This window comes from Megalobrama amblycephala, linkage group LG6 (genome assembly GCF_018812025.1).
Source record: "Megalobrama amblycephala isolate DHTTF-2021 linkage group LG6, ASM1881202v1, whole genome shotgun sequence".
In the NCBI taxonomy this organism is placed as follows: Eukaryota; Metazoa; Chordata; class Actinopteri; order Cypriniformes; family Xenocyprididae; genus Megalobrama; species Megalobrama amblycephala.
This window is the reverse complement of record NC_063049.1, coordinates 31,226,253-31,245,631: the sequence shown is the minus strand read 5'-3', so window position 1 is coordinate 31,245,631 and position 19,379 is coordinate 31,226,253. Positions and strand designations below refer to the sequence as shown.

The following is a 19,379-nucleotide window of genomic DNA, read 5'->3' as shown; positions in this document are numbered from 1 at the left end:
ATCAGACAGATACAGTAGATTACCTTTTGTAACTTATAACTTGAATAAACGTGCTGTTGTTTAAGTATAGTTAAATGTAGCATAATATTATGACTATCCCATCATATCCGTTTTTCTGCCTCACGTTCCTCATAATCCTAGTACAAACTAGAATTACAAACTATAAATCTAGTCACTATATTCAAAGAATATACACTAACAAGAAGCGACAGTCAATAGAAAGTTCCACTGAAACACCGGCGCCCAGCAGCAGCCCTGCGTTTCCGCCATTTTGGGGTGAAAGCGAATCGGCAGTCCGTTTCTATGGCAATATCAGCTGCTTTGTTAAAAAAAACGTACTGAAATCCAAACTGAATGATGACAACACAGAATAAAATACTATCACTAGTGATCATCAAATCCACAGTTTATTTTACACACTTTGTGCTTAAGTCTCCCACTTTTTTCACAAAACCTTTGCTCTCTAGAAACCCAGTCAGTTCGGGTTAAATTCTTTAAAAGGCTTATAAACACTGAATTAAAACCAACATATGGAATTAAATTAAGGAATGTTGGATAATAAATAAATGAATAAAACAGCTTGATATTGCAGTGTTGTCTAATGTCCGTTAAAGCAAAAGTGTCCAAAAGTGTGAATTATGCGATAACGGACACAGCAATGCATCATGTATTATAAGATCATTATGTTTGTAGCGTGATCCATTAAAACGTACAATATATTTCAATTCAGACCTACTATTATTACTCCACTAGGTCTGAAATATAATGTTCGCTGCAAACATGATGATCTTAAATTTATTAATTATTAATTTACTATTAAAGGTTCTCTAAGTAATCCTGGGTGGAGTAACTTCCTGTTGACGTTCTTAGTGTTGTCAAACAAAACAGAGGCTAGCTAGACCGAGCTAGACCCTCCCTCCTCCTCCTCCTCCCCCTCCCCTCCGTGCTTCCTGAAACAGTCATGAACGCGCATTTAAAACATTCTTGTCGGTTATTGGCTGGAGCATGTTTATTATGATTCGTGGTCCAGGCTGCACCAGTTTGTTTTTGTTGCCGTTTTTGGAGCATGTGGCGACTACATAGACCGCGTTTTTTACAGTGTGTTCAGGGGACAGGCAGCTAGCGGATAGTGAGGAGATGTTTGCTGTACGTGACAAAAAAAGGTTTTGGCCTAAAAACGCGTGACATCGCTTAGAGGACCTTTAATAAATGTGTAAAGTTGCATAAAATGGAAATAACGTTACTCAATAAAGTAGGCTAACTATGTTACCTCAGATGGTTGAATGGTTGGATTCCACAACTGGTAAAATAAAACATATATAAGACAATACAACATTTACTGACCCATTCAATTTACTGATGACTTAATTAAAAAAAAAACTGCTCTATTGCGCTTCTGCTTTGGCAGTGAAATTCGCCGATTTTGGGTGCGTAAGATGTGAAGGATTCAATGGTCCAGTTATTTTCAGCCCATAATGGCGGCCGCGCTACCGGAGCACCATCTAGTGGCTGTTATCCAAAAATTATCAGTGTCGCCTCTTTGGTTCTGCTATATTAGTGAGGACATTGCATAGACTTCCATTGATTTTATATCAGGTTAATGATATTTTCTAATGCCCAACCTAACCCGTAAACCTACCCATCACAGAAACATATGTAAAACACTAGATTTTTTTTTTTTTTTTAAAAATGGCCGATTTATAAGCCTTTTAAACTGAGACCATTAAAATGTGAGACCATTAAAATGTCATTATATTTTATATAAGGACATAATGTCATATTATTATCCTAAATAATAGAACATATATAAGCTTTAGAATCAGTAGATAAAGCTATAAAATGTGAGCTTAAATGTTCATTTCTCTCTATACCTATTTCAACTAACCTCACAACATTTACTTGCACTGATATAGCAAGATTTTTTCTTTTAGTTGTCCTCTGACAGCTCTTTTCTTCTTGGTGCAGTTTCTGCTTCTCTCGCGAGAAGTGAATCGCAGTTTCACTGTTCCACAGCATGTGATTGGCTGTTCACTACTGATGTGACCCCTAAACTCACTCAGGATGAAAGCTGAGTTGACAGAGCAAGTTGATGGTCAGCGTCATGGTATAAAGCCTAGTTGGATTGGTTTGGTTTTGTAACTCGAAACTAAAACATGTAACCCTGACTTTGTTCAACAAATTCCATGTACAAATTATGCGTTGCTAGCGCCCTCGTGTGTTGATTATGAACAACATATTGACCAATAGGAAAATGCTGGGGATGACAATGAAAGCAATTTAAGTCAGGACCTTTATGAACATATAATTACAGTATAGTGTATATTGAAGATACAAGATATGTTTTAGATAAAGATATATAAACTTTGTAATACAAGTGAAAGCGTTAAATATTTGAAAAACCAGAAGAATGGCCCAGCTTACAATTGCTCTGAGTGAATAAGCTTTAAGCCAATGTTAAAATCTGCTGTATAAAACATTTATAGAGACCAAAAAACACATAGTACACATCAGCCTGAAACTGCACAAGAAAGTTTTGACCAGCTCTGTACGTTTAGGTATTGCGATAGCGTTCCTCAATCACAAATGCAGTAAGATTCAAAAGATTAGCAATTTCAAGTTACATTTCCACTAAATATACACTGTAAATAGGACTATCATTTAATATTTAATATCATACTAAACTCCCTCTCAGTGGAAAAAAAAAAAAAAAAAAAAAAAAAAAAAAAAAAAAACACCACACAGTTTAAATGTTACATAATATTTATTTGGAACACAACTGGACAAGTTCATTCAACTACACAATAGCAGAGAGGTCGCCCCTTCTTCAACTCCTGAATCTTATTAGAGTAGGTCTGGACAGTCCACAGGACTTAGGTCTCCCTGATCAGCTTGGTGAGCTTCTGGATCTTTGTCTTGGTAGACATGTCAACATACTTATCACCAATGCTCACGATCATACCCCCAAGAATAGAGGGATCAGACTGTGGGAATGAGGAAGAGAAACAGACAATGAACATCTGTATTATAATAAATATAAGAAATCACTTTGATAGAAGCAATTTATTGCACATGTTCATTTTCACAAGGATGAGCAGACGACAAAACATACGAGCAGATGAAGGTTTTGCTTTAGTCTAAATTAAATGTTTGGCAATGCTTTCACACTCTTTCTCTGCTACAATACACAGAAAAAAACATTTGCGTTGTTTTAAACTTTAGTAAAAAATTCAAATTCAAACATTATGCCGACCTGAATACACTCTTTAAAAAAAAATGCATCTTTATTTTAAAATTAGCACTTCAAAATAACATGAAGCCCACTCTCTGGAACAAGCCCTCCTACCTTGGTCTCAAGCTTGATAGTTTCTCCCTTTGAGAGGAAACCATTCAGTGCCACCTTCAGCTCTGCAAGATTAGCTTCATCCAGAGGCTGTTCAGACATTCAGCATAAAAAAAAAAAAAAAAAAAAAAAAACAACCACAATGAAGACGCTAAAATATTTAATTCAAAATTTTAAATCAAACTTTATGCAAAGCAGATAACCTTTTAAAACAAGTAATTTAAATTATATTACGGTTAAAATAAAAAGAAATGTGTACAAGGCGGGCAAACAAATATACATTTCTGCACGGCTTACCTGAGCAGTGGTAACTGAGCATGTGACCTCTCCTCTGTGGGCACTCATCATTTTGCCAAAGGCTGCGATGACATCAGAGGTCAAGGTCAAGCGGCCATTTTCTGCCAGGACATCTGTAAATAAGAATAATTGAATACTATGCAAATATATAATATGATTTGTTGTCGATTTTCTAAATGCAACAAATATCAATTTCAATATTCACATCTTTTGAATATAGGACACTTCCTTACAGACGTTTCACTTAATATGTGCAAACTCTACTTCTACGCTGTGATTAAAATAACAGTACTTCTCAGTGAATTAATGAAATGGCTGGTGAGAAAACTCACTGATGAAGTTGATGGTGATGGGGGAGAGTTTTGCCTTGGTCAAGGCATCAATGAAAGTCTTCTGTTTGATACTGCGCTTGACATGGGGGTTCAACACAATACTTGACAGCTTAGGATCCTTAATCAGGCTCTAGGACGCAGGAAAATGAAATATCCAGAACTGAGTGAAGCAGTGTAAAACAAGCAGAAACAAATAGGGAAATCTAAAGGGAAACTCACAAACACACGTCCAAGTTCCTGTTCAACCTTATCGAGGCTCTTCTGCTTGCTGGCAGCAGAGAACAGGGCAGTAGCATAACGTCCCTCGACCCCATAGACCTGGATTGGGGGCTGAAGAAATATAGTACGGTATGAATACAGCCTAATGTGCAAGAAAAACTTTTACACTATTACAGTCAGCATAAATATAAAAATATTAATATAAAAACAATTATCTGTTACTATGGCAGTATTTCATATTAGTATTAATTCATAGTTAAATCAAGAGCTCAATAACAAATTTAATACTATTACACACAGAAATGTCTGTGCATTTCACCAAAACACCATAATTAATACTACTATCAGTACTGCAAAATCATACATTAAATTTATACTGTGTCAGACACTTTCATATTATTATATTATGCAGAATATTTATTTTTTATATTGAAATGACATTGATAGCTAATACGTGGTTTAGTTATTTTAGGGGGAACTGTGGGGAAAATATGTATTTGGTTTTTTTTTTTTTTGTCTTGGTGTGTAATGAATTAAATTAATGAATGATTTTTTTTTTACCTTGACAAGTTTTGCTACTGGTCGGATCACAGAGGTGCTAAACTGGCGCACCTGAAGAGAGAAACAGAATATCTTACATGCAGACATGTCAAAAATAACTCTCAATGACACGACCTGGTCATAAATATAATAAACATATGCTCTTCATTTCAGTATTGTCATTCATTTTGTCTCAAAACCTACACTGCATCATATGATAATTCAACTTCAATAGGTTTTAAAACATAATATGTCCAATCACATTTTCATCATTGTATGCTTCAGCATGTGTGGAGCAGAAACTCGTCAGGTCCTTTGGACAACTATGAATGAATGAACAACAAAAATTCAGCTAATACAACTCAAGATACAACATTATTAACCTGATAACGGACTATTGGGCTCTCAGAGGAGCACAGGGTTTGACTCGCTGTACATGTTGCGGATTAGACGCTGCCTGTCAAGGCCTCGTTCAGTTATCAGATAAATCATCTTGGCTTAAGCCGGTCAAATAATTACAGTTTCAAAAGATCAAATATATTTAACGACACGAAGCCAAACAAGTCGTGGTTTTTAATACAACTACCAAGGTTTTCAGAATGTCATACCTGCAGCCCCAGTCCAAGCGCTGCCATTTTCTCCTGCGACTGTGTAGGTCAAAAGCACTGCGCGTGCGTGCAAGTCTGGGAAGAAATACGCAAGAGCTGCGCTCATGCATTGTGGGAAATGTAGTTAGTCATTTCAGTGGAAAATTACTCGGAAAGATCACGGGATAGTTAACAAAAGCATTTTGGAAATATTTATATAACGACTTTTTCCTTAGGACAATACCTTATAGCTATGCATCTATAACATGTCTTAAGCTATTTGTAAAGCAAGATGAATGCCTTAATCTACATCTGGTGGTAAATCTAAATTCTGCAAAATTATAGCCTATATCTTCTTATTAGCTTAATAAAAAATAAATACAAAATTTAGGTTTACCAAACCTGATATAGGCTACTGGTATTACAGAAAGCTTGAGCTGCCCTTGTTCATAAATGACAATAAAACAATGTTATCTTATGTTTTGCAATTTGATTACACTGAACTTTTTTCATCGGTTTATTTTGTGTGATATCACCTCATGAGCGTATCAGCTGCATATGACATCATGTCCCTAAATTATCTTGATCCTTTCACCCAGATCACTCACAGGATATTAAAGATGGAACGTTATTAATGAGTAGTTTATTCATGTGTTTTATTCAGCTACAAAGTGTATGTGTGCGCTTCAGGTGCACCTGTGTGATGATGATTGGGACCCCGTGGATCTGTCGTAAACTATAACTCTATTTAGTTAGCTAATTCCCAATGATAGACAGGCTGTAAAATCTATTGTTGCGTTGGATGAAATAATAACATTAATAGCATTCAATAAAAAGAAACTAAAGTAAACAAACTTTGTAAAGAACATTCTTAATAAGCATTGTGAACCCCACTGCTCAAGAGTCTTTTGGTGCATTTCCAGATTGTTCTTTTGACTGCAAAACCTAAGAGGCTTAGAATTAGCCTTTCCAAAGACCTTGTCTCGTTTAGTCCTGGAGGTCTGCTCGTGGCTAAAGAAGGGTGATTTATGGAAGTTTCCAGTATTAAGGGACTACAAGAGGTGATAAGTCATGAAACAATAGCTCTTGTGAGATATAGAGTAGGCGTGGCTTAATATGCAAATTACAGCTTTGGCACTAGGACACGTCACGTTTATACACACTAATGTAAAGGGCGTGTACAGCGGAAGAAAAAAAAGAAGCAGATGGACGTTTATAAAAGGCGCGTTTACAGCACCATTCATTCCGAAGGACTGAAATCTACAATTTCTGAACTTTTCAAGACCTGTTTGACTGCGAACATTATCCTGCACTCTTCTGCGCTGAAGCTGTCAGAAACTGAAGTGGAGGATCAGCTCGCTTGGAGCAGTTCATCCGTTCTAGGAACAAACGCTAATCAATTCTTTATTTCAAGACTATATCATAGAAGTGGTAAGTTGTATCTTAAGTGTAACCATTGTGTAGGTCAAAAATAAATTGAGAAGTGTACTGAACCAATGAGCATAACAGAATAGGTCTTGTTGTAGCAGCGTAGAAATGCGCCATATTCGAAGAATTCCGTCATTTAGTAGTAAATATCTGCAATATAAATATTAAATCTTCCAAGGTACTGTTTTTCAAATGACATGACGCAGTATACGTCTTGAGTTAAAGGGATAGTTCATTTAAAATCGAGCAAGGAGGCGTGACAGCTGGGTCTCCATTCACTTTTATTATTTAGATTAAAAATGAATGGTGACTGAGGCTGGAAGGAAGTCATACAGGTTTGGAGGGTGAGTAAATATTTAGTTTTTGTCTAAAATGTTTATTGGTATCTTTAGCAAATAGCCAGCACTCCAGCTGGTGAAACCGTCTTGATTACAATAAAGACATCGCTCTGTTGTTGTGGATGTTTTACGTCCTATCCGGCGAAGCGCTGCTTCTAGAAATTTCGCAGGAGTCGCGTGTTGGTGTTTCACCATCGTCGTAAAATTCCACGCAAAATGAATCACATTTTTCCAAACAGCACATGTGTGTCAATAAGCAGTGTAGGTCTTTGTTTTAAGTCATCCATCCTTTAATACACTGTGTAGATCTCGTTTGCATTTACTGTCATGTGTTTTTTATATATCTGTATCTATAAGTCGTTGCCATTGGTTACTAGTGCACATTTGGAGTTGTTGTGAGGTGAGTTGACTTGCAGTGGAAATTTTCCTCCTTGCCCACCCCTCCTCCCCACTCCAAGTGTCTGTGTTTTTTCTTTTTTCTTTTCTTGGCCCACTAGAGGATCCATGAGAAGATTAACTGGCTGGTTATCGTTAGATTTAATGGCATGGCATCCAAAAATTAAAACAATGTCATCATTTACTAATTACTCTTTTTCTAACGTGGAACTCAAAAGAGGTGGTGGGCACAATGTTACAGACTGGAAGTCAAGGTCACTTTCATTGTTGAGACTTGTTATTTGCCTACCATCTTTTTTGTGCTCCACTGGCCAGGCACCAGAGGGGGTTATCCCTGTCTGTCATACCTCCACATCATGCCCTCACCCCCGAAACGGGACCACATGATTTCAATTTGGTCGCTGGCCCCCATGAGAAATATAAATGCACCCTAAATACGTGTGTCCTGGTGCCAGGCCTGGCTCCACTGAAGAATGAAAGTCATATGAGGTTTGGAATGACGTGAGGATCAGTAAATGGTGAAATAATTAAGTTTAACTGTCCTTAACACAGAGGGCATCTTTTTATAGTATTGACTGTAAGTATTGTGTCATTTGTGTTGTGTTGTCAGTTACACTAAATTTATAGCACTAATGTGCATCTGCAAACTGATAACATCAGCTCAAGTTGTGTCATACAGTCATGGTGTCAAAGCTAGTGAGAGGGACATAAACAGAGCAATGTTAGCTGGTAAGGGTTTGGCATATGGCTCCCAGTGTTGTAACATGAGGAACAGTGTTTGCATTGTACTGATATATGTGATATACATACTGAATGAGTTAGGAGAAATTTCTTAGTAATACCAACAGGCGGCAGTAGTCACTGCTTATTGATGTTCCCTAGGTTTTTTGCTTATTGGGATAAGCATCTGGTAGTGTGTGTTACCATTTTGATTAATTTTAAATCTTTCTTTCTTATTTCCGCTTTAAACCTCAACATTAATATGACCAAACTGCTTGGATAGTTGTCAGAGCTGTTGCAGTCTGACCATAAGCTTGCTGTTAGATGAGATGTTAAGCTGGCTGTTAGAACCAACCAGTGTAGTGTTATGCAATAATCTGCCCTATGGTTCACAAAGAATTAGTGCCTGAAGTCCTAGCTGGTATAGTTTTCAGGTGGCAGAGCAGTGGATTGGGAAGTGATGCACATTTGCGTATATCTAAGTTACGCAACCGCTAAAGCCAGGCGATGATTACTGGGAGACCGAGATGTAAAAACATCCAGTCTAAAAAACTGATCTGAATTCTTATACATGTTGAAAGGGAGACATAAATAAATAAAAACAATTGTTTTGATAAAGCTTGAAATTGATTATTATGATGACTGTTTTGTTGATCATCATATTTGAAAATGGAGACTTTTATTAAACAGTGTATTTTGTTTTTATTGCTGTTATTCATGTCTTTTAAGGGATACACTGATATTAAAATTCTGACCGTGATATGCTGATAATTATTTTCATGTTATGGCTGATAACTGATAAATTACTAATACTAAAATTCTATACTGTTTTGTTTAAATAAATAAGAAAAAACACTATGAACTTATATCAGTCATTTTTTAAATGCAGCACTACATTATAATGTACTGTATGAAAAACATTAATTTTGAAATTCACTAAAGATTGCGTTTTACAGTGTTATTAGTGTTAAGAGAGGCAAAGCTGTAAAAATTGTGAAATTAGCAAGTGCAATTAAATATCCTATATTTTCCAATACTGATAAATGAATAATGGCCTGGTTTCACAGACATGGCTTAGATTAAGGTATTCAATCAGAGGCCTGTACCATGAAGCTGGATTAGCTGGCTAGCCAGGTAAATTTCAGATTAGTTTGCACCAATCCTGGGTTTTAGGTACCATGAAAGTGACTTGACTTTTAGCGGCGTTCATCACCATGGTAATTTACGCTGCACAGCTAACCTGCTCCGGGGCAGGTTATGTTCTGGGTTAGAGATCGCAAACTGAAAAATGGACCAATCAGATGTAAGATAAGTGACACTGACACACCCAACAAGTCAAGTCAAGTCACCTTTATTTATATAGCGCTTTTTACAATGCAGATTGTATCAAAGCAGCTTTACATTGATAACTGGTACATATTTTTTGCTGCACAGCAGCTCTTCAACACAATAAAGTCACTCCCCCAGTTCCTCTTCCTCCAAATTAAAGGTCATTATATAGTAAAAACAAAAATTTAACGATGAAATTGTGTGGTTTTAATGATAATTACTAAGAATTATTTTATGATTTATATATGATTGTATAATTATATGATCTATATTTTTATTAATCCATTACACACATGCAAGTTTAGTTTAACAGTTGTTATTAAGCATTTAGTTTCAATGAAAATTAATATATATAGATCATATGTAATATAAATAAGGTGTAAATATACTCTTTAAATATGACTACATGTGACCTTGTATGTTTGAGTATCTATCGTTATATATTATCAACTATATAAACTAACTTCACAATTTTCACTTGCACTGATAGAGAAAGATCATTTCTTTTATTTGTCCTCTTTCACAGACAAGTATTTTCCATTAGTGTAAATGTGTTTAAATTCTTCATGTTCAGCAAAAGAGTTTTAAATCGCGCTGGCTCTCTCGCGAAAAGTGAATCATAGTTTCTCTCTGTTGCAAGGCATGTGATTGGCTGTTTGCCACTGATGTCACGGATTCATGTGCACGCGCTCCACAAACTCAGGATCAAAGCCTGAGTTGACAGAGATAGTTGATGATCAGCATCATGGTACCAACAAAGTCGGAGTGGAGTGGTTTGGTTTTGTCAACTCGAAACTAATCCTATAAGTTTGTTCAACTACCAGTACAGGGCCCAGGTACTTAGTTACTTAGTTCATTCAGGACATTTAAGTAGCTTTTGTAAATGTGCCTTAGAAAAAAACCTTACTGGTGTGCATCTTGAGACAAAACAATGGCGCTGACTCAACATGCATTTTAGTCTGGAACTAGCCTTGTCTGTGAAACAGGGCAAAATGTATATTTTATATTGTCTATGTATATTGTTCAACAGAATAACAACTATAACAGTAATCAAAAAATCTTTTTTTTTGAAAATGTTTCCCTCTTTGTGGTAAAGTAAATGGCTAGTAATAATGAATGATCTACACCTGTTCTAATGCATGCCATGTCTCTCTCTCTTTCTTTCTGTGTTTGCTGTCTTGCAGGAATGTAAACTCTTGCCATTTCTAGACCAGAAGCCAGAGACATCCTCCCCAAAATAACTCTTGTGCTTCATGAGAGCACCGTTGGATTACCAATCAAATCTAAACCAAACACAAACCATATAGAAATTCATCTGACAGATGGCGGATGCTTCCGTTTCCTTCTAGAAAGACAGCAAACCAAAGGAATAAGAGATTTTATGTGCATTTGCTTGCATCTTTACTCAAATAAACCTATTTTTTCCAGACAATTCCATTTTGAACTGTGATAGTAACTTTAAACATGTTAAATAAAGGACCAATGATGGAGGCGGCGGATATCGCAGTTGTGGCACTTTATTTTGTACTTGTGCTTGTGATTGGTCTGCTCGCCATGTGGAAGTCCAACCATAGCACTGTCAGTGGCTACTTCCTGGCAGGTCGAACTATGAATTGGGTGGTGATAGGCGCCTCACTGTTTGTCAGCAACATTGGCAGCGAGCATTTCATTGGCCTCGCTGGTTCTGGTGCAGCAAGTGGTTTTGCAGTGGGCGCCTGGGAGTTCAATGCCCTCCTTCTGCTGCAGCTGCTTGGCTGGGTGTTCATCCCAGTCTACATCCACTGTGGAGTTTACACCATGCCAGAGTACCTCTCCAAGCGCTACGGAGGCAAACGGCTAAAGATTTATTTTGCTGCCCTCTCACTTCTGCTGTATGTCTTTACTAAACTCTCAGTGGACTTGTACGCAGGAGCTCTTTTCATTCAGGAGTCTCTTGGCTGGAATCTCTACCTATCAGTCGTCTTGCTTATCACTATGACTGCCTTCCTGACAGTGACCGGTGGACTGGTTGCTGTGATCTACACAGACACTCTACAGGCCGTGCTCATGATTGGCGGTGCATTGACCCTTAGCATCATGGGTCTGATCAAGGTAGGCGGTTTGGAAGGGGTGCGGGAAAAATACATGGAAGCAGTCCCTAATGTCACCGCCATCCTGGCTAACAGCAACTTCAGCTTCCAATACACAAACTCCTGCCGAATCCATCCCAAGCCAGATTCTCTCAAGCTCCTACGAGGACCGCTTGATGAGGACATCCCTTGGCCGGGCTTTCTGTTGGGTCAGACACCCTCATCCATTTGGTACTGGTGTGCTGACCAAGTCATCGTGCAGAGAGTCTTAGCTGCCAAGAATATCGTCCATGCCAAAGGCTCCACACTAATGGCAGGAATGCTTAAGATCCTTCCCATGTTTATCATCGTTATCCCAGGAATGATCTCAAGAATACTGTTCCCAGATGAGCTGGCGTGCATCGGACCAGAGCACTGCATGGCTGTTTGTGGCAGTCAAGCTGGCTGTTCCAACATCGCCTACCCTCGGCTGGTCATGAGCGTGATGCCGGTGGGTCTCCGAGGGTTGATGATGGCTGTGATGATTGCTGCCCTCATGAGCGACCTGGACTCGATTTTTAACAGCGCTAGCACCATCTTCACATTGGACATTTATAAAATGCTGCGTGTATGTGCATCCTCCCGTGAGCTGGTGGTGGTCGGCAGGATGTTTGTGATCTTCATGGTGGCTATCAGCATCGCTTGGGTGCCTGTCATTATTGAGATGCAAGGAGGTCAAATGTACCTGTACATCCAGGAAATTGCAGGATACCTCACACCTCCCATTGCTGCCCTCTTTTTACTCGGAGTCTTCTGGAAACGTTGCAATGAGACCGGCGCATTTTGGGGAGGTATGACTGGGTTTGTGCTTGGCACCACCCGCCTTATCCTTGGCTTTGTATATCGTGAGCCAAGATGTGACCAGCCAGATGAGCGTCCAGCTTTCATTACTCATATCCACTACATGTACGTTGCTGCCGGGCTGTTTTGGATTTCCGGGCTGGTGGCTGTGGGTGTCAGTCTGTGCACACAACCGCCAGAAGTGGAGAAGGTCAAGCGTACCACAATCTGGGGCTTGAGAAAGCTGCTTAAGATTCCTGTGACTGAACGAGAGGAGATGTACAAACTCACTAATGGCAATGGTGTCCTCAAGAAAGATGTGCCTGAGGATGTCCAGAAGGAGAGACGTCTTGATGGGGCTGACATGAAACTCCTTATGCCCTCGTCTTGTAACCAAGATCCCGCGACCCCCAGCACAGAGGCATCCACGCCAATGGAGCTGTACAGCAATGGTCATGCAAAGCTTGTGAAAGAGAAGGATGAAGTCAAGTGTGATGAAGAGAGCTGCCTGCAAGTATTTGACTGGATTTGTCATAAGGAGAAAAGGTCTTTCATCGTACCCAAAGTCATTGAAGAAGATGAAGAAGCTGTCCGTCAAATGCTTTATGAATCCCCAAAGATCAAGCTGTTACTTAACTTAGGCCTTGTATTGGTTTGTTCAGTGGGTGTCTTCATGTTTGTGTACTTCTCCTTGTAATGTGGCCTGCGTGAAAGACAGCACATTTTATATGAACTGTATGTTTTTATAAGTCATCTAGGGTCTGTAATATTTACAGTGTCATTTCTTTCATTTTATAATTTCCTTTTGGGGATCATTCTGATAGAAGTTATTTATTGTTTCTCCTTGGCTCTGTGTCACACCTCCTTGAAAATATTTAAACTCTTCCTCGTGGTATGTTGATGACCAAATGCATTATTGAAACAAGAGCTTTTATATAGTTTATGGTTGGTCGAGTTAAGCAATTGTAGGATTTGCTGTTTTTCTTCTTGGTGAATTTTGCCTTAATATTGTCACTCGTGTAACTGGAATCATATTTCCTCTTTATGTGAAATGGAAATTGTGAAAATTATGAATTTTAATTGAGAAAAGTTGGGAAATTTATTGTAAGATTCAAAGATTTTATTTAAAAAAAATCTTTTGCACAAAAAGATGCCATATCACTAAAGTGTTGTGCCGTCTGATTAAACCTGGTACCTTGGTGTACATTTCCAAATACAAGTAAGACTATTTAGGTCCATTAATGTAAATTGTAACTGTAACTCTATGTAATTTGTTGTATTTTCATTTCTTTGTATTTAGAGCTACTTTCATTGGGGGTGAAAAAACACCAAAATGCCTTTTGTGCAGAGCATAAGAGCCTGCTTTGTCTTTATTTTGGGAATATAAGTTAATGTGAAAAAGGCTTTCAAGATGTTTTCGATCCAAAACAAATCAACTATAAAATGCACAGACTGGCCATGTGGATGTTACTGAATGACCCTCAGAACCGCCACAAGAAAGACTCAAGCTTGAGAGCACTGTCATTAATGTTGTAATCTGATAATATGATATCCCAAAACAGGTTATTAAGACTGGGATGTCCAATTTTGATTGCTGCGCAAAATAATATCTTGTTCTTCTAGAAGAAGAATTTGAGTATGGCTGCGGTAACGGGCATTACCTGTTGTTGATCTGCTGTTGAATGCTCGGTTTGTTCAGAAAAAGGGGAACTGGATGGCCTTAGTGAAAATGAAATGGGCGTGAGGGATTTTGTAAACAGATGTAACTTATTTTTTTAAGTGCAAACTCACAATGTTGTATTAATAAATGTATTAATACTTTGACATCCAAGCCCGTCATTTTAATGAAAATTTAACCCAAAGGTGCAACAAAATTATTATGAAGAGGTGCAATGTTTATTTTGTGTCATGGTTTGTTTTTTTTTCTCGTTTTTTTTTTTTTTTTTTTTTTTTTTAAATCTGCCTTCAAAAATCCTTTTCATCATAACCAAATAAAATAAACTGGGGTTAAATTGGCTGATCATTGTTTTACATTTTAAATTAAAATTGTATTTTTTTTTATCCATTTTAATAAAGATATCTTTGTATTGGAAAAACAGGTAAATAAATCAAATGAAAGTTAAATAGAGACCTTATTAATGATTTGGTTTTGGTCTCTTATGTTCCATGTCAAAGTTACTGAAGTGATTCCCATTTCTTTGCAACTAACAGTTAATCTTATTCTGATTAAGTTCATACTAGTTCATAGCGTTTATTATAACAATCACTAAAGTAAATACTGGGGTTGACCTCAATCTCAGTGAAGCAGTACAGTTATATTATTGCTTAAGGTGTAATAAATTAACTTAAATGTAAAATTGCAAAATTTGGGAGCTGTTGTGATTATCTGAGGCCTAAATGATAGTTTGTACTCATCCAAAACTGATATCTCTTTGCATTTACAAAATATAGGTAAACAATTTTCTTTTTTTTCTTTTATTTGTAGTAGACAGAGCATCTTATAGCACACATTGAACACTTGTATGCGTAGATGTCTTTTTTTATTTATTGGCAATACCATACTAACTTGCTTAGGGGTGTGGAAGTGATTGTTGGTTTTGGGTACACCACGGATTTTTCAAACCAAAACCCAAAGTTTTTGAATATTTATCCATGCACTTAGAAGTAAAATGATGACGAGGTTCTTTTTTTTTTTTTTTTTCACTTTTATGTTGTTTGTGTTTGATAATGTGAATTTTAATAGACTGTTAGTTCATTTAATATCATCCTCTATGGTACTTTTTTTTTTAACATGGCCTTTCATGACAACAAAAGGGTTTTGTGTTTTATTTGATTTCAATGGATCTTGTTTTACATTTGTACATTTGTATTGAATGATGTATAGATACCAGAAATTTCTTTTGTGTTTTAGTTTAGAGTGTGTACATCCCTTAGGATATGTTGCATAATATGGGCTTTATCAATTCATTGTGAAACATTCCATAAGCTAAAAAAAAATGCTTATGGAGTTTATTGCTTTCAATCTCTGATCTATTCAGACATACACAAATGATTTGTACATTTGCTACTTTTATTATCAAAAGTTGCGGATGAATAAAAAGACATTCATTTGAGAACGACAAACTGTGTGAGCTTGGTTATTTGACTTTAAATCTTATAATATATTGCATTGTATACTTGCATGCTGTTGTTTTTTATTTATAATTTTTAATTCTTTAATTCATCTGTCATATTGCAAACAATGAATTGACTATAATATTCCAAAAACCACTGCATTTCAAGATTACAGTTTTAGGGGCTCCATAATGTCTTGTATGATTATCCTGTGTTTTATGACATTCATAACTTTGCCATCAAAATACTTCATAAAGTTATTTAGTCCTGTTGTTTATCCTTAAATGAAGATAATGCATAAATATGATAATCCATCGACAATATGAAGACAATAAGTCAAGTCAACCATAGCACATTTAAAAACAACAGAAGTTGACCCAAAGTGCTTTACAGATCAAGCAAGAAAATAATAATAATAATAAAGTATTAAATATAAAACAATACAATAAATCAGAACATTTAAATAAAGCAACATATATTTTATCAGCTTCAAAACATATTCCATAATCTATTCAATAGCCACAGAAAAAAAATAAAGAAAAAAAGATGTTCTTAAGGAAGATTTAAAAATGGCTAGTGATGATGATGACCTCACATGGAAATATTATACATATTCTCTGGGATATAAGGCACAGATATGTACATGGTGAATCACAATGACAATTGCTTTTATACATTAAGATGATGATACACAGGGCAACTTTTTGAGCAATGTTGCAGGTGATGTTTCTTGGGCACTTTCCCATTGAGAATGGGCAACAAATTTTCTAAAGTATGCAGATAGAAATTTGTTGCCCTTTCTTAATGGCAAAGTGCCCAAGAAACATCACTCAGCAGCATTGCTCAAAAAGTTGCCCTGTGTATCATCATCTTTAGATGTAAAGTCACGCAGTAGTTGACATTTGCAGAACTAGTAGACTACTTCAAATACATGTAAATTAGTGTTTGAAAATATAAAACACTTAAAATTATGCATTGCTTTAAATGAACAAGTGCATTGTAAAGGATAAAGTGTTTCACAGTGCCGCTAGTGGTGCAGAAATGCTACACTTCACCTTTAAACAGTCACTGCATCGTCACTTGTCCTTGTTTCTCTCTCTCTCTCTCTCTCTCTCTCTCTCTCTCAACACAGCATGACAGTTTATATCTGTGCACAGTAATTTTCCATTTAGATGTATGTTAGGAATGGAGGTGACCGAGTGACTATGTTGAGGAAGAAAATGCGTAGGTGAATAATTGTTTTGGTCTAACCTCCACCTAATACCTGTGTTTGTTAAAGCCCTGCAGGTCGTTATAAGGGTGTGTCACTAAGGGATTAATGTTGCTTTCTGAGAATAGGAAAAAAAAACAAAAACAAAAAAAAAACGGGGACAACGTTCCAAGAATCCATGAGTGAGAGACTCTGTTTTGACTATGTCCAAAATACATGGCCATGATGTGAAGATCCTGCGGCTTTCCATTTCCATAACCTTGTCTAACCTTGAGTTCAGCAAGATTTTAACTTACTATTTATCCATGAGCAATATTTTAAAGAGAGTCCTCAGAAACGTAGTATTATAACTGAAATGCTGGACTTGAGACTGATGCGTAATGAGAGCAAATGCAGTGTGACATGCAAAGGAAAGTCTGAATGCAATAAATTCAACAGGCATCATTTTACCTCCTCAGGTTAACAGCATCTCATCAGATACAGAGCTGTTCTTTATTTACTTCTCTATTTGATTAATGTTACTGTGACCCTTTTTTCTCACTGGATTTCCTCCTGAGGTTGGTCCTGCTACTACTGGCAGTGGAAAAGTACTGGCAAAACAATACCGTGGGCTGCTCTTTGTTCATTGTTGCAGCCGGAGAACACAGTGAAGAACAACAAATCTATTTCACCATCTATTAGGCATACACATTTAAACTGACCACTTGACCATTATCTTCAGGACTAAAGATACAGAACTCTGGGAAGTGCACTCATAGCAGAATATCTCACTCCAGTTGATGAGAATGCACCTTTGCAGATAAGGTGCAACACATGCTTGTTACTGTTACTGTGCAATTCAGAAACTAACTTAACATGGTCTTTTACAAATCATTGTTTTTCTGTATCTATCTATCTATCTAAATAAAAAATATTTGAAGGAATATTCTGCAATTACCTCAAGGCAAAACACTTCATTTACAGATTTTGTTCCAACTGGGTGGTATAATTTTTATTTGCAAATAAAAAATTTGACAACCACTACACAGAAGCATGATTCACCATAAAATGCAAATGCAAACTCGTGCATTTGATTATGAAATGACTCTTACATAATGGCACATGCCTCACTCTTTTTTCCCCCCTTGAGAACGTTCACAAGCATTTCATAATTGTATCATCCACAATTCCTGTATAATTTATTTAAAACTCAACTCATATGAACTCTGTATAATATCAGTTTTAAAATGCAAGATATTTAAAGTGTTCCTATAGTATACTTGCAGTAGTTCCACTTTAGCACAATCCAATATACTTAAAGGGTTAGTTCACCCAAAAATGAAAATTCTGTCATTTATTACTTACCCTCATGCCATTCCACACCCGTAAAACCATCGTTAATCTTCTGAACACAAATTAAGATATTTTAGTTGAAATCCGATGGCTCCATGAGGCCTCCATATAGGAGCAATGACACTTCCTCTCTCAAGATCCATAAAGGTACTAAAAACATATTTAAATCGGTTCATGTGAGTACAGTGGTTCAATATTAATATTATAAAGCGACGAGAATATTTTTGGAGCGCCAAAAAAAACAAAATAACGACTTATTTAGTGATGGCCGATTTCAAAACACTGCTTCAGGAAGCATCGGAGCACAGATGAATCAGTGTATCGAATCATGATTCAGATTGTGTGTCAAACTGTCAACGGCTGAAATCACGTGACTTTGGCGCTCTGAACAGCAGATTCGATACACTGATTCATTTGTGCTCCAATGCCTCTTGAAGCAGTGTTTTGAAATCGGTCATCACTAAATAAGTCGTTATTTTGGTTATTTTGGCGCTCCAAAAATATTCTTGTCGCTTTATAATATTAATATTGAACCACTGTACTCACATGAACCGATTTAAATATGTTTTTAGTACCTTTATGGATCTTGAGAGAGGAAATGTCATTGCTCCCTATGGAGGCCTCACGAAGCCATTGGATTTCAACTAAAATATCTTAATTTGTGTTCTGAAGATTAATGAAGGTCTTACAGGTGTGGAACGGCATGAGGGTAAGTAATAAATGACAGAATTTTCATTTTTGTGTAAACTAACCCTTTAAGTATATCTTTATTTGGACCTCAGCACTACTTCCACACAATTAAAGTGCATTTACAAAATTAGTTGTTTCAGTTTAGCAGTCTTTAAGTATACCAGTTTAGTATACTAAAAGTACACTTTCAGGGTATTTTTTATTTAGCACATAAATATGTAAATGTATTTGTAGTATCCTTAGCACAAAAAAAATGTATTTCAAATAAATTTTTGTATATTTTTTTTCACTACGGCTTACCTGAACTTTTTATATAACGTTTGGCAACTTATGTTATGGTGATGAATAACATATGTTGTGTATGTGTGTGTCCATTATTGTGTAAGTACTGTCATATTATGAAAATATCATCTTATTTTTTGTTTGTAACCGTTTTATGTTGTAAAATTACAAATGGGACATTCAGTGCTGCTTGGATGTTTGTTAAATGTTGTCTTGAAGAACCAAAATGTTTTGTTTTTGTCTATTGCTCTGAAATGTATAAAATGACAACTAACGTCAACATTGACATTCTTCATTCTTGTGATGGTATATTACACTAGTAACTGAATCATGTAAC

General features: G+C 36.6%; 2 protein-coding genes across 3 annotated transcripts; one reads left to right on the top strand and one right to left on the bottom strand.

Annotated features, from left to right (window-relative positions):
- Positions 1–2,742: 2,742 nt before the first annotated feature.
- On the bottom strand, positions 2,743–5,432 carry atp5po (ATP synthase peripheral stalk subunit OSCP). Of its 2 annotated transcripts, XM_048193944.1 has the most exons (7): positions 5,337–5,432; positions 4,750–4,800; positions 4,189–4,299; positions 3,970–4,099; positions 3,638–3,750; positions 3,344–3,430; positions 2,743–2,981 (listed from the first exon to the last, which is right to left on the bottom strand). In XM_048193944.1, exons 1-7 carry the CDS (start codon positions 5,361–5,363, stop codon positions 2,871–2,873), a joined length of 630 nt encoding a protein of 209 aa, XP_048049901.1. In that variant the 5' UTR covers positions 5,364–5,432; the 3' UTR covers positions 2,743–2,870. The 2 variants fall into 2 exon arrangements, with proteins under 2 accessions (XP_048049901.1, XP_048049900.1); XM_048193943.1 differs by lacking the exon at positions 5,337–5,432 and having other exon boundaries at positions 4,750–4,851.
- A 1,003-nt stretch (positions 5,433–6,435) lies between these two features.
- On the top strand, positions 6,436–15,537 carry slc5a3b (solute carrier family 5 member 3b). Its single transcript, XM_048193941.1, has 2 exons — positions 6,436–6,746; positions 10,711–15,537. Exon 2 carries the CDS (start codon positions 10,991–10,993, stop codon positions 13,109–13,111), a length of 2,121 nt encoding a protein of 706 aa, XP_048049898.1. The 5' UTR covers positions 6,436–6,746; positions 10,711–10,990; the 3' UTR covers positions 13,112–15,537.
- The last annotated feature ends 3,842 nt before the right edge of the window (positions 15,538–19,379 follow it).

Excerpts from the sequence above, each read along its gene's own strand:
- atp5po (XM_048193943.1), bottom strand. The coding sequence starts at position 4,836 with ATGTCTGCATGTAAGATATTCTGTTTCTCTCTTCAGGTGCGCCAGTTT. Across the intron at positions 4,300-4,749 it reads CAGTAGCAAAACTTGTCAAG|CCCCCAATCCAGGTCTATGG; the intron begins GTAAAAAAAAAA and ends ATATTTCTTCAG. Across the intron at positions 2,982-3,343 it reads CTATCAAGCTTGAGACCAAG|TCTGATCCCTCTATTCTTGG; the intron begins GTAGGAGGGCTT and ends TCATTCCCACAG.
- slc5a3b (XM_048193941.1), top strand. The coding sequence starts at position 10,991 with ATGTTAAATAAAGGACCAATGATGGAGGCGGCGGATATCGCAGTTGTG.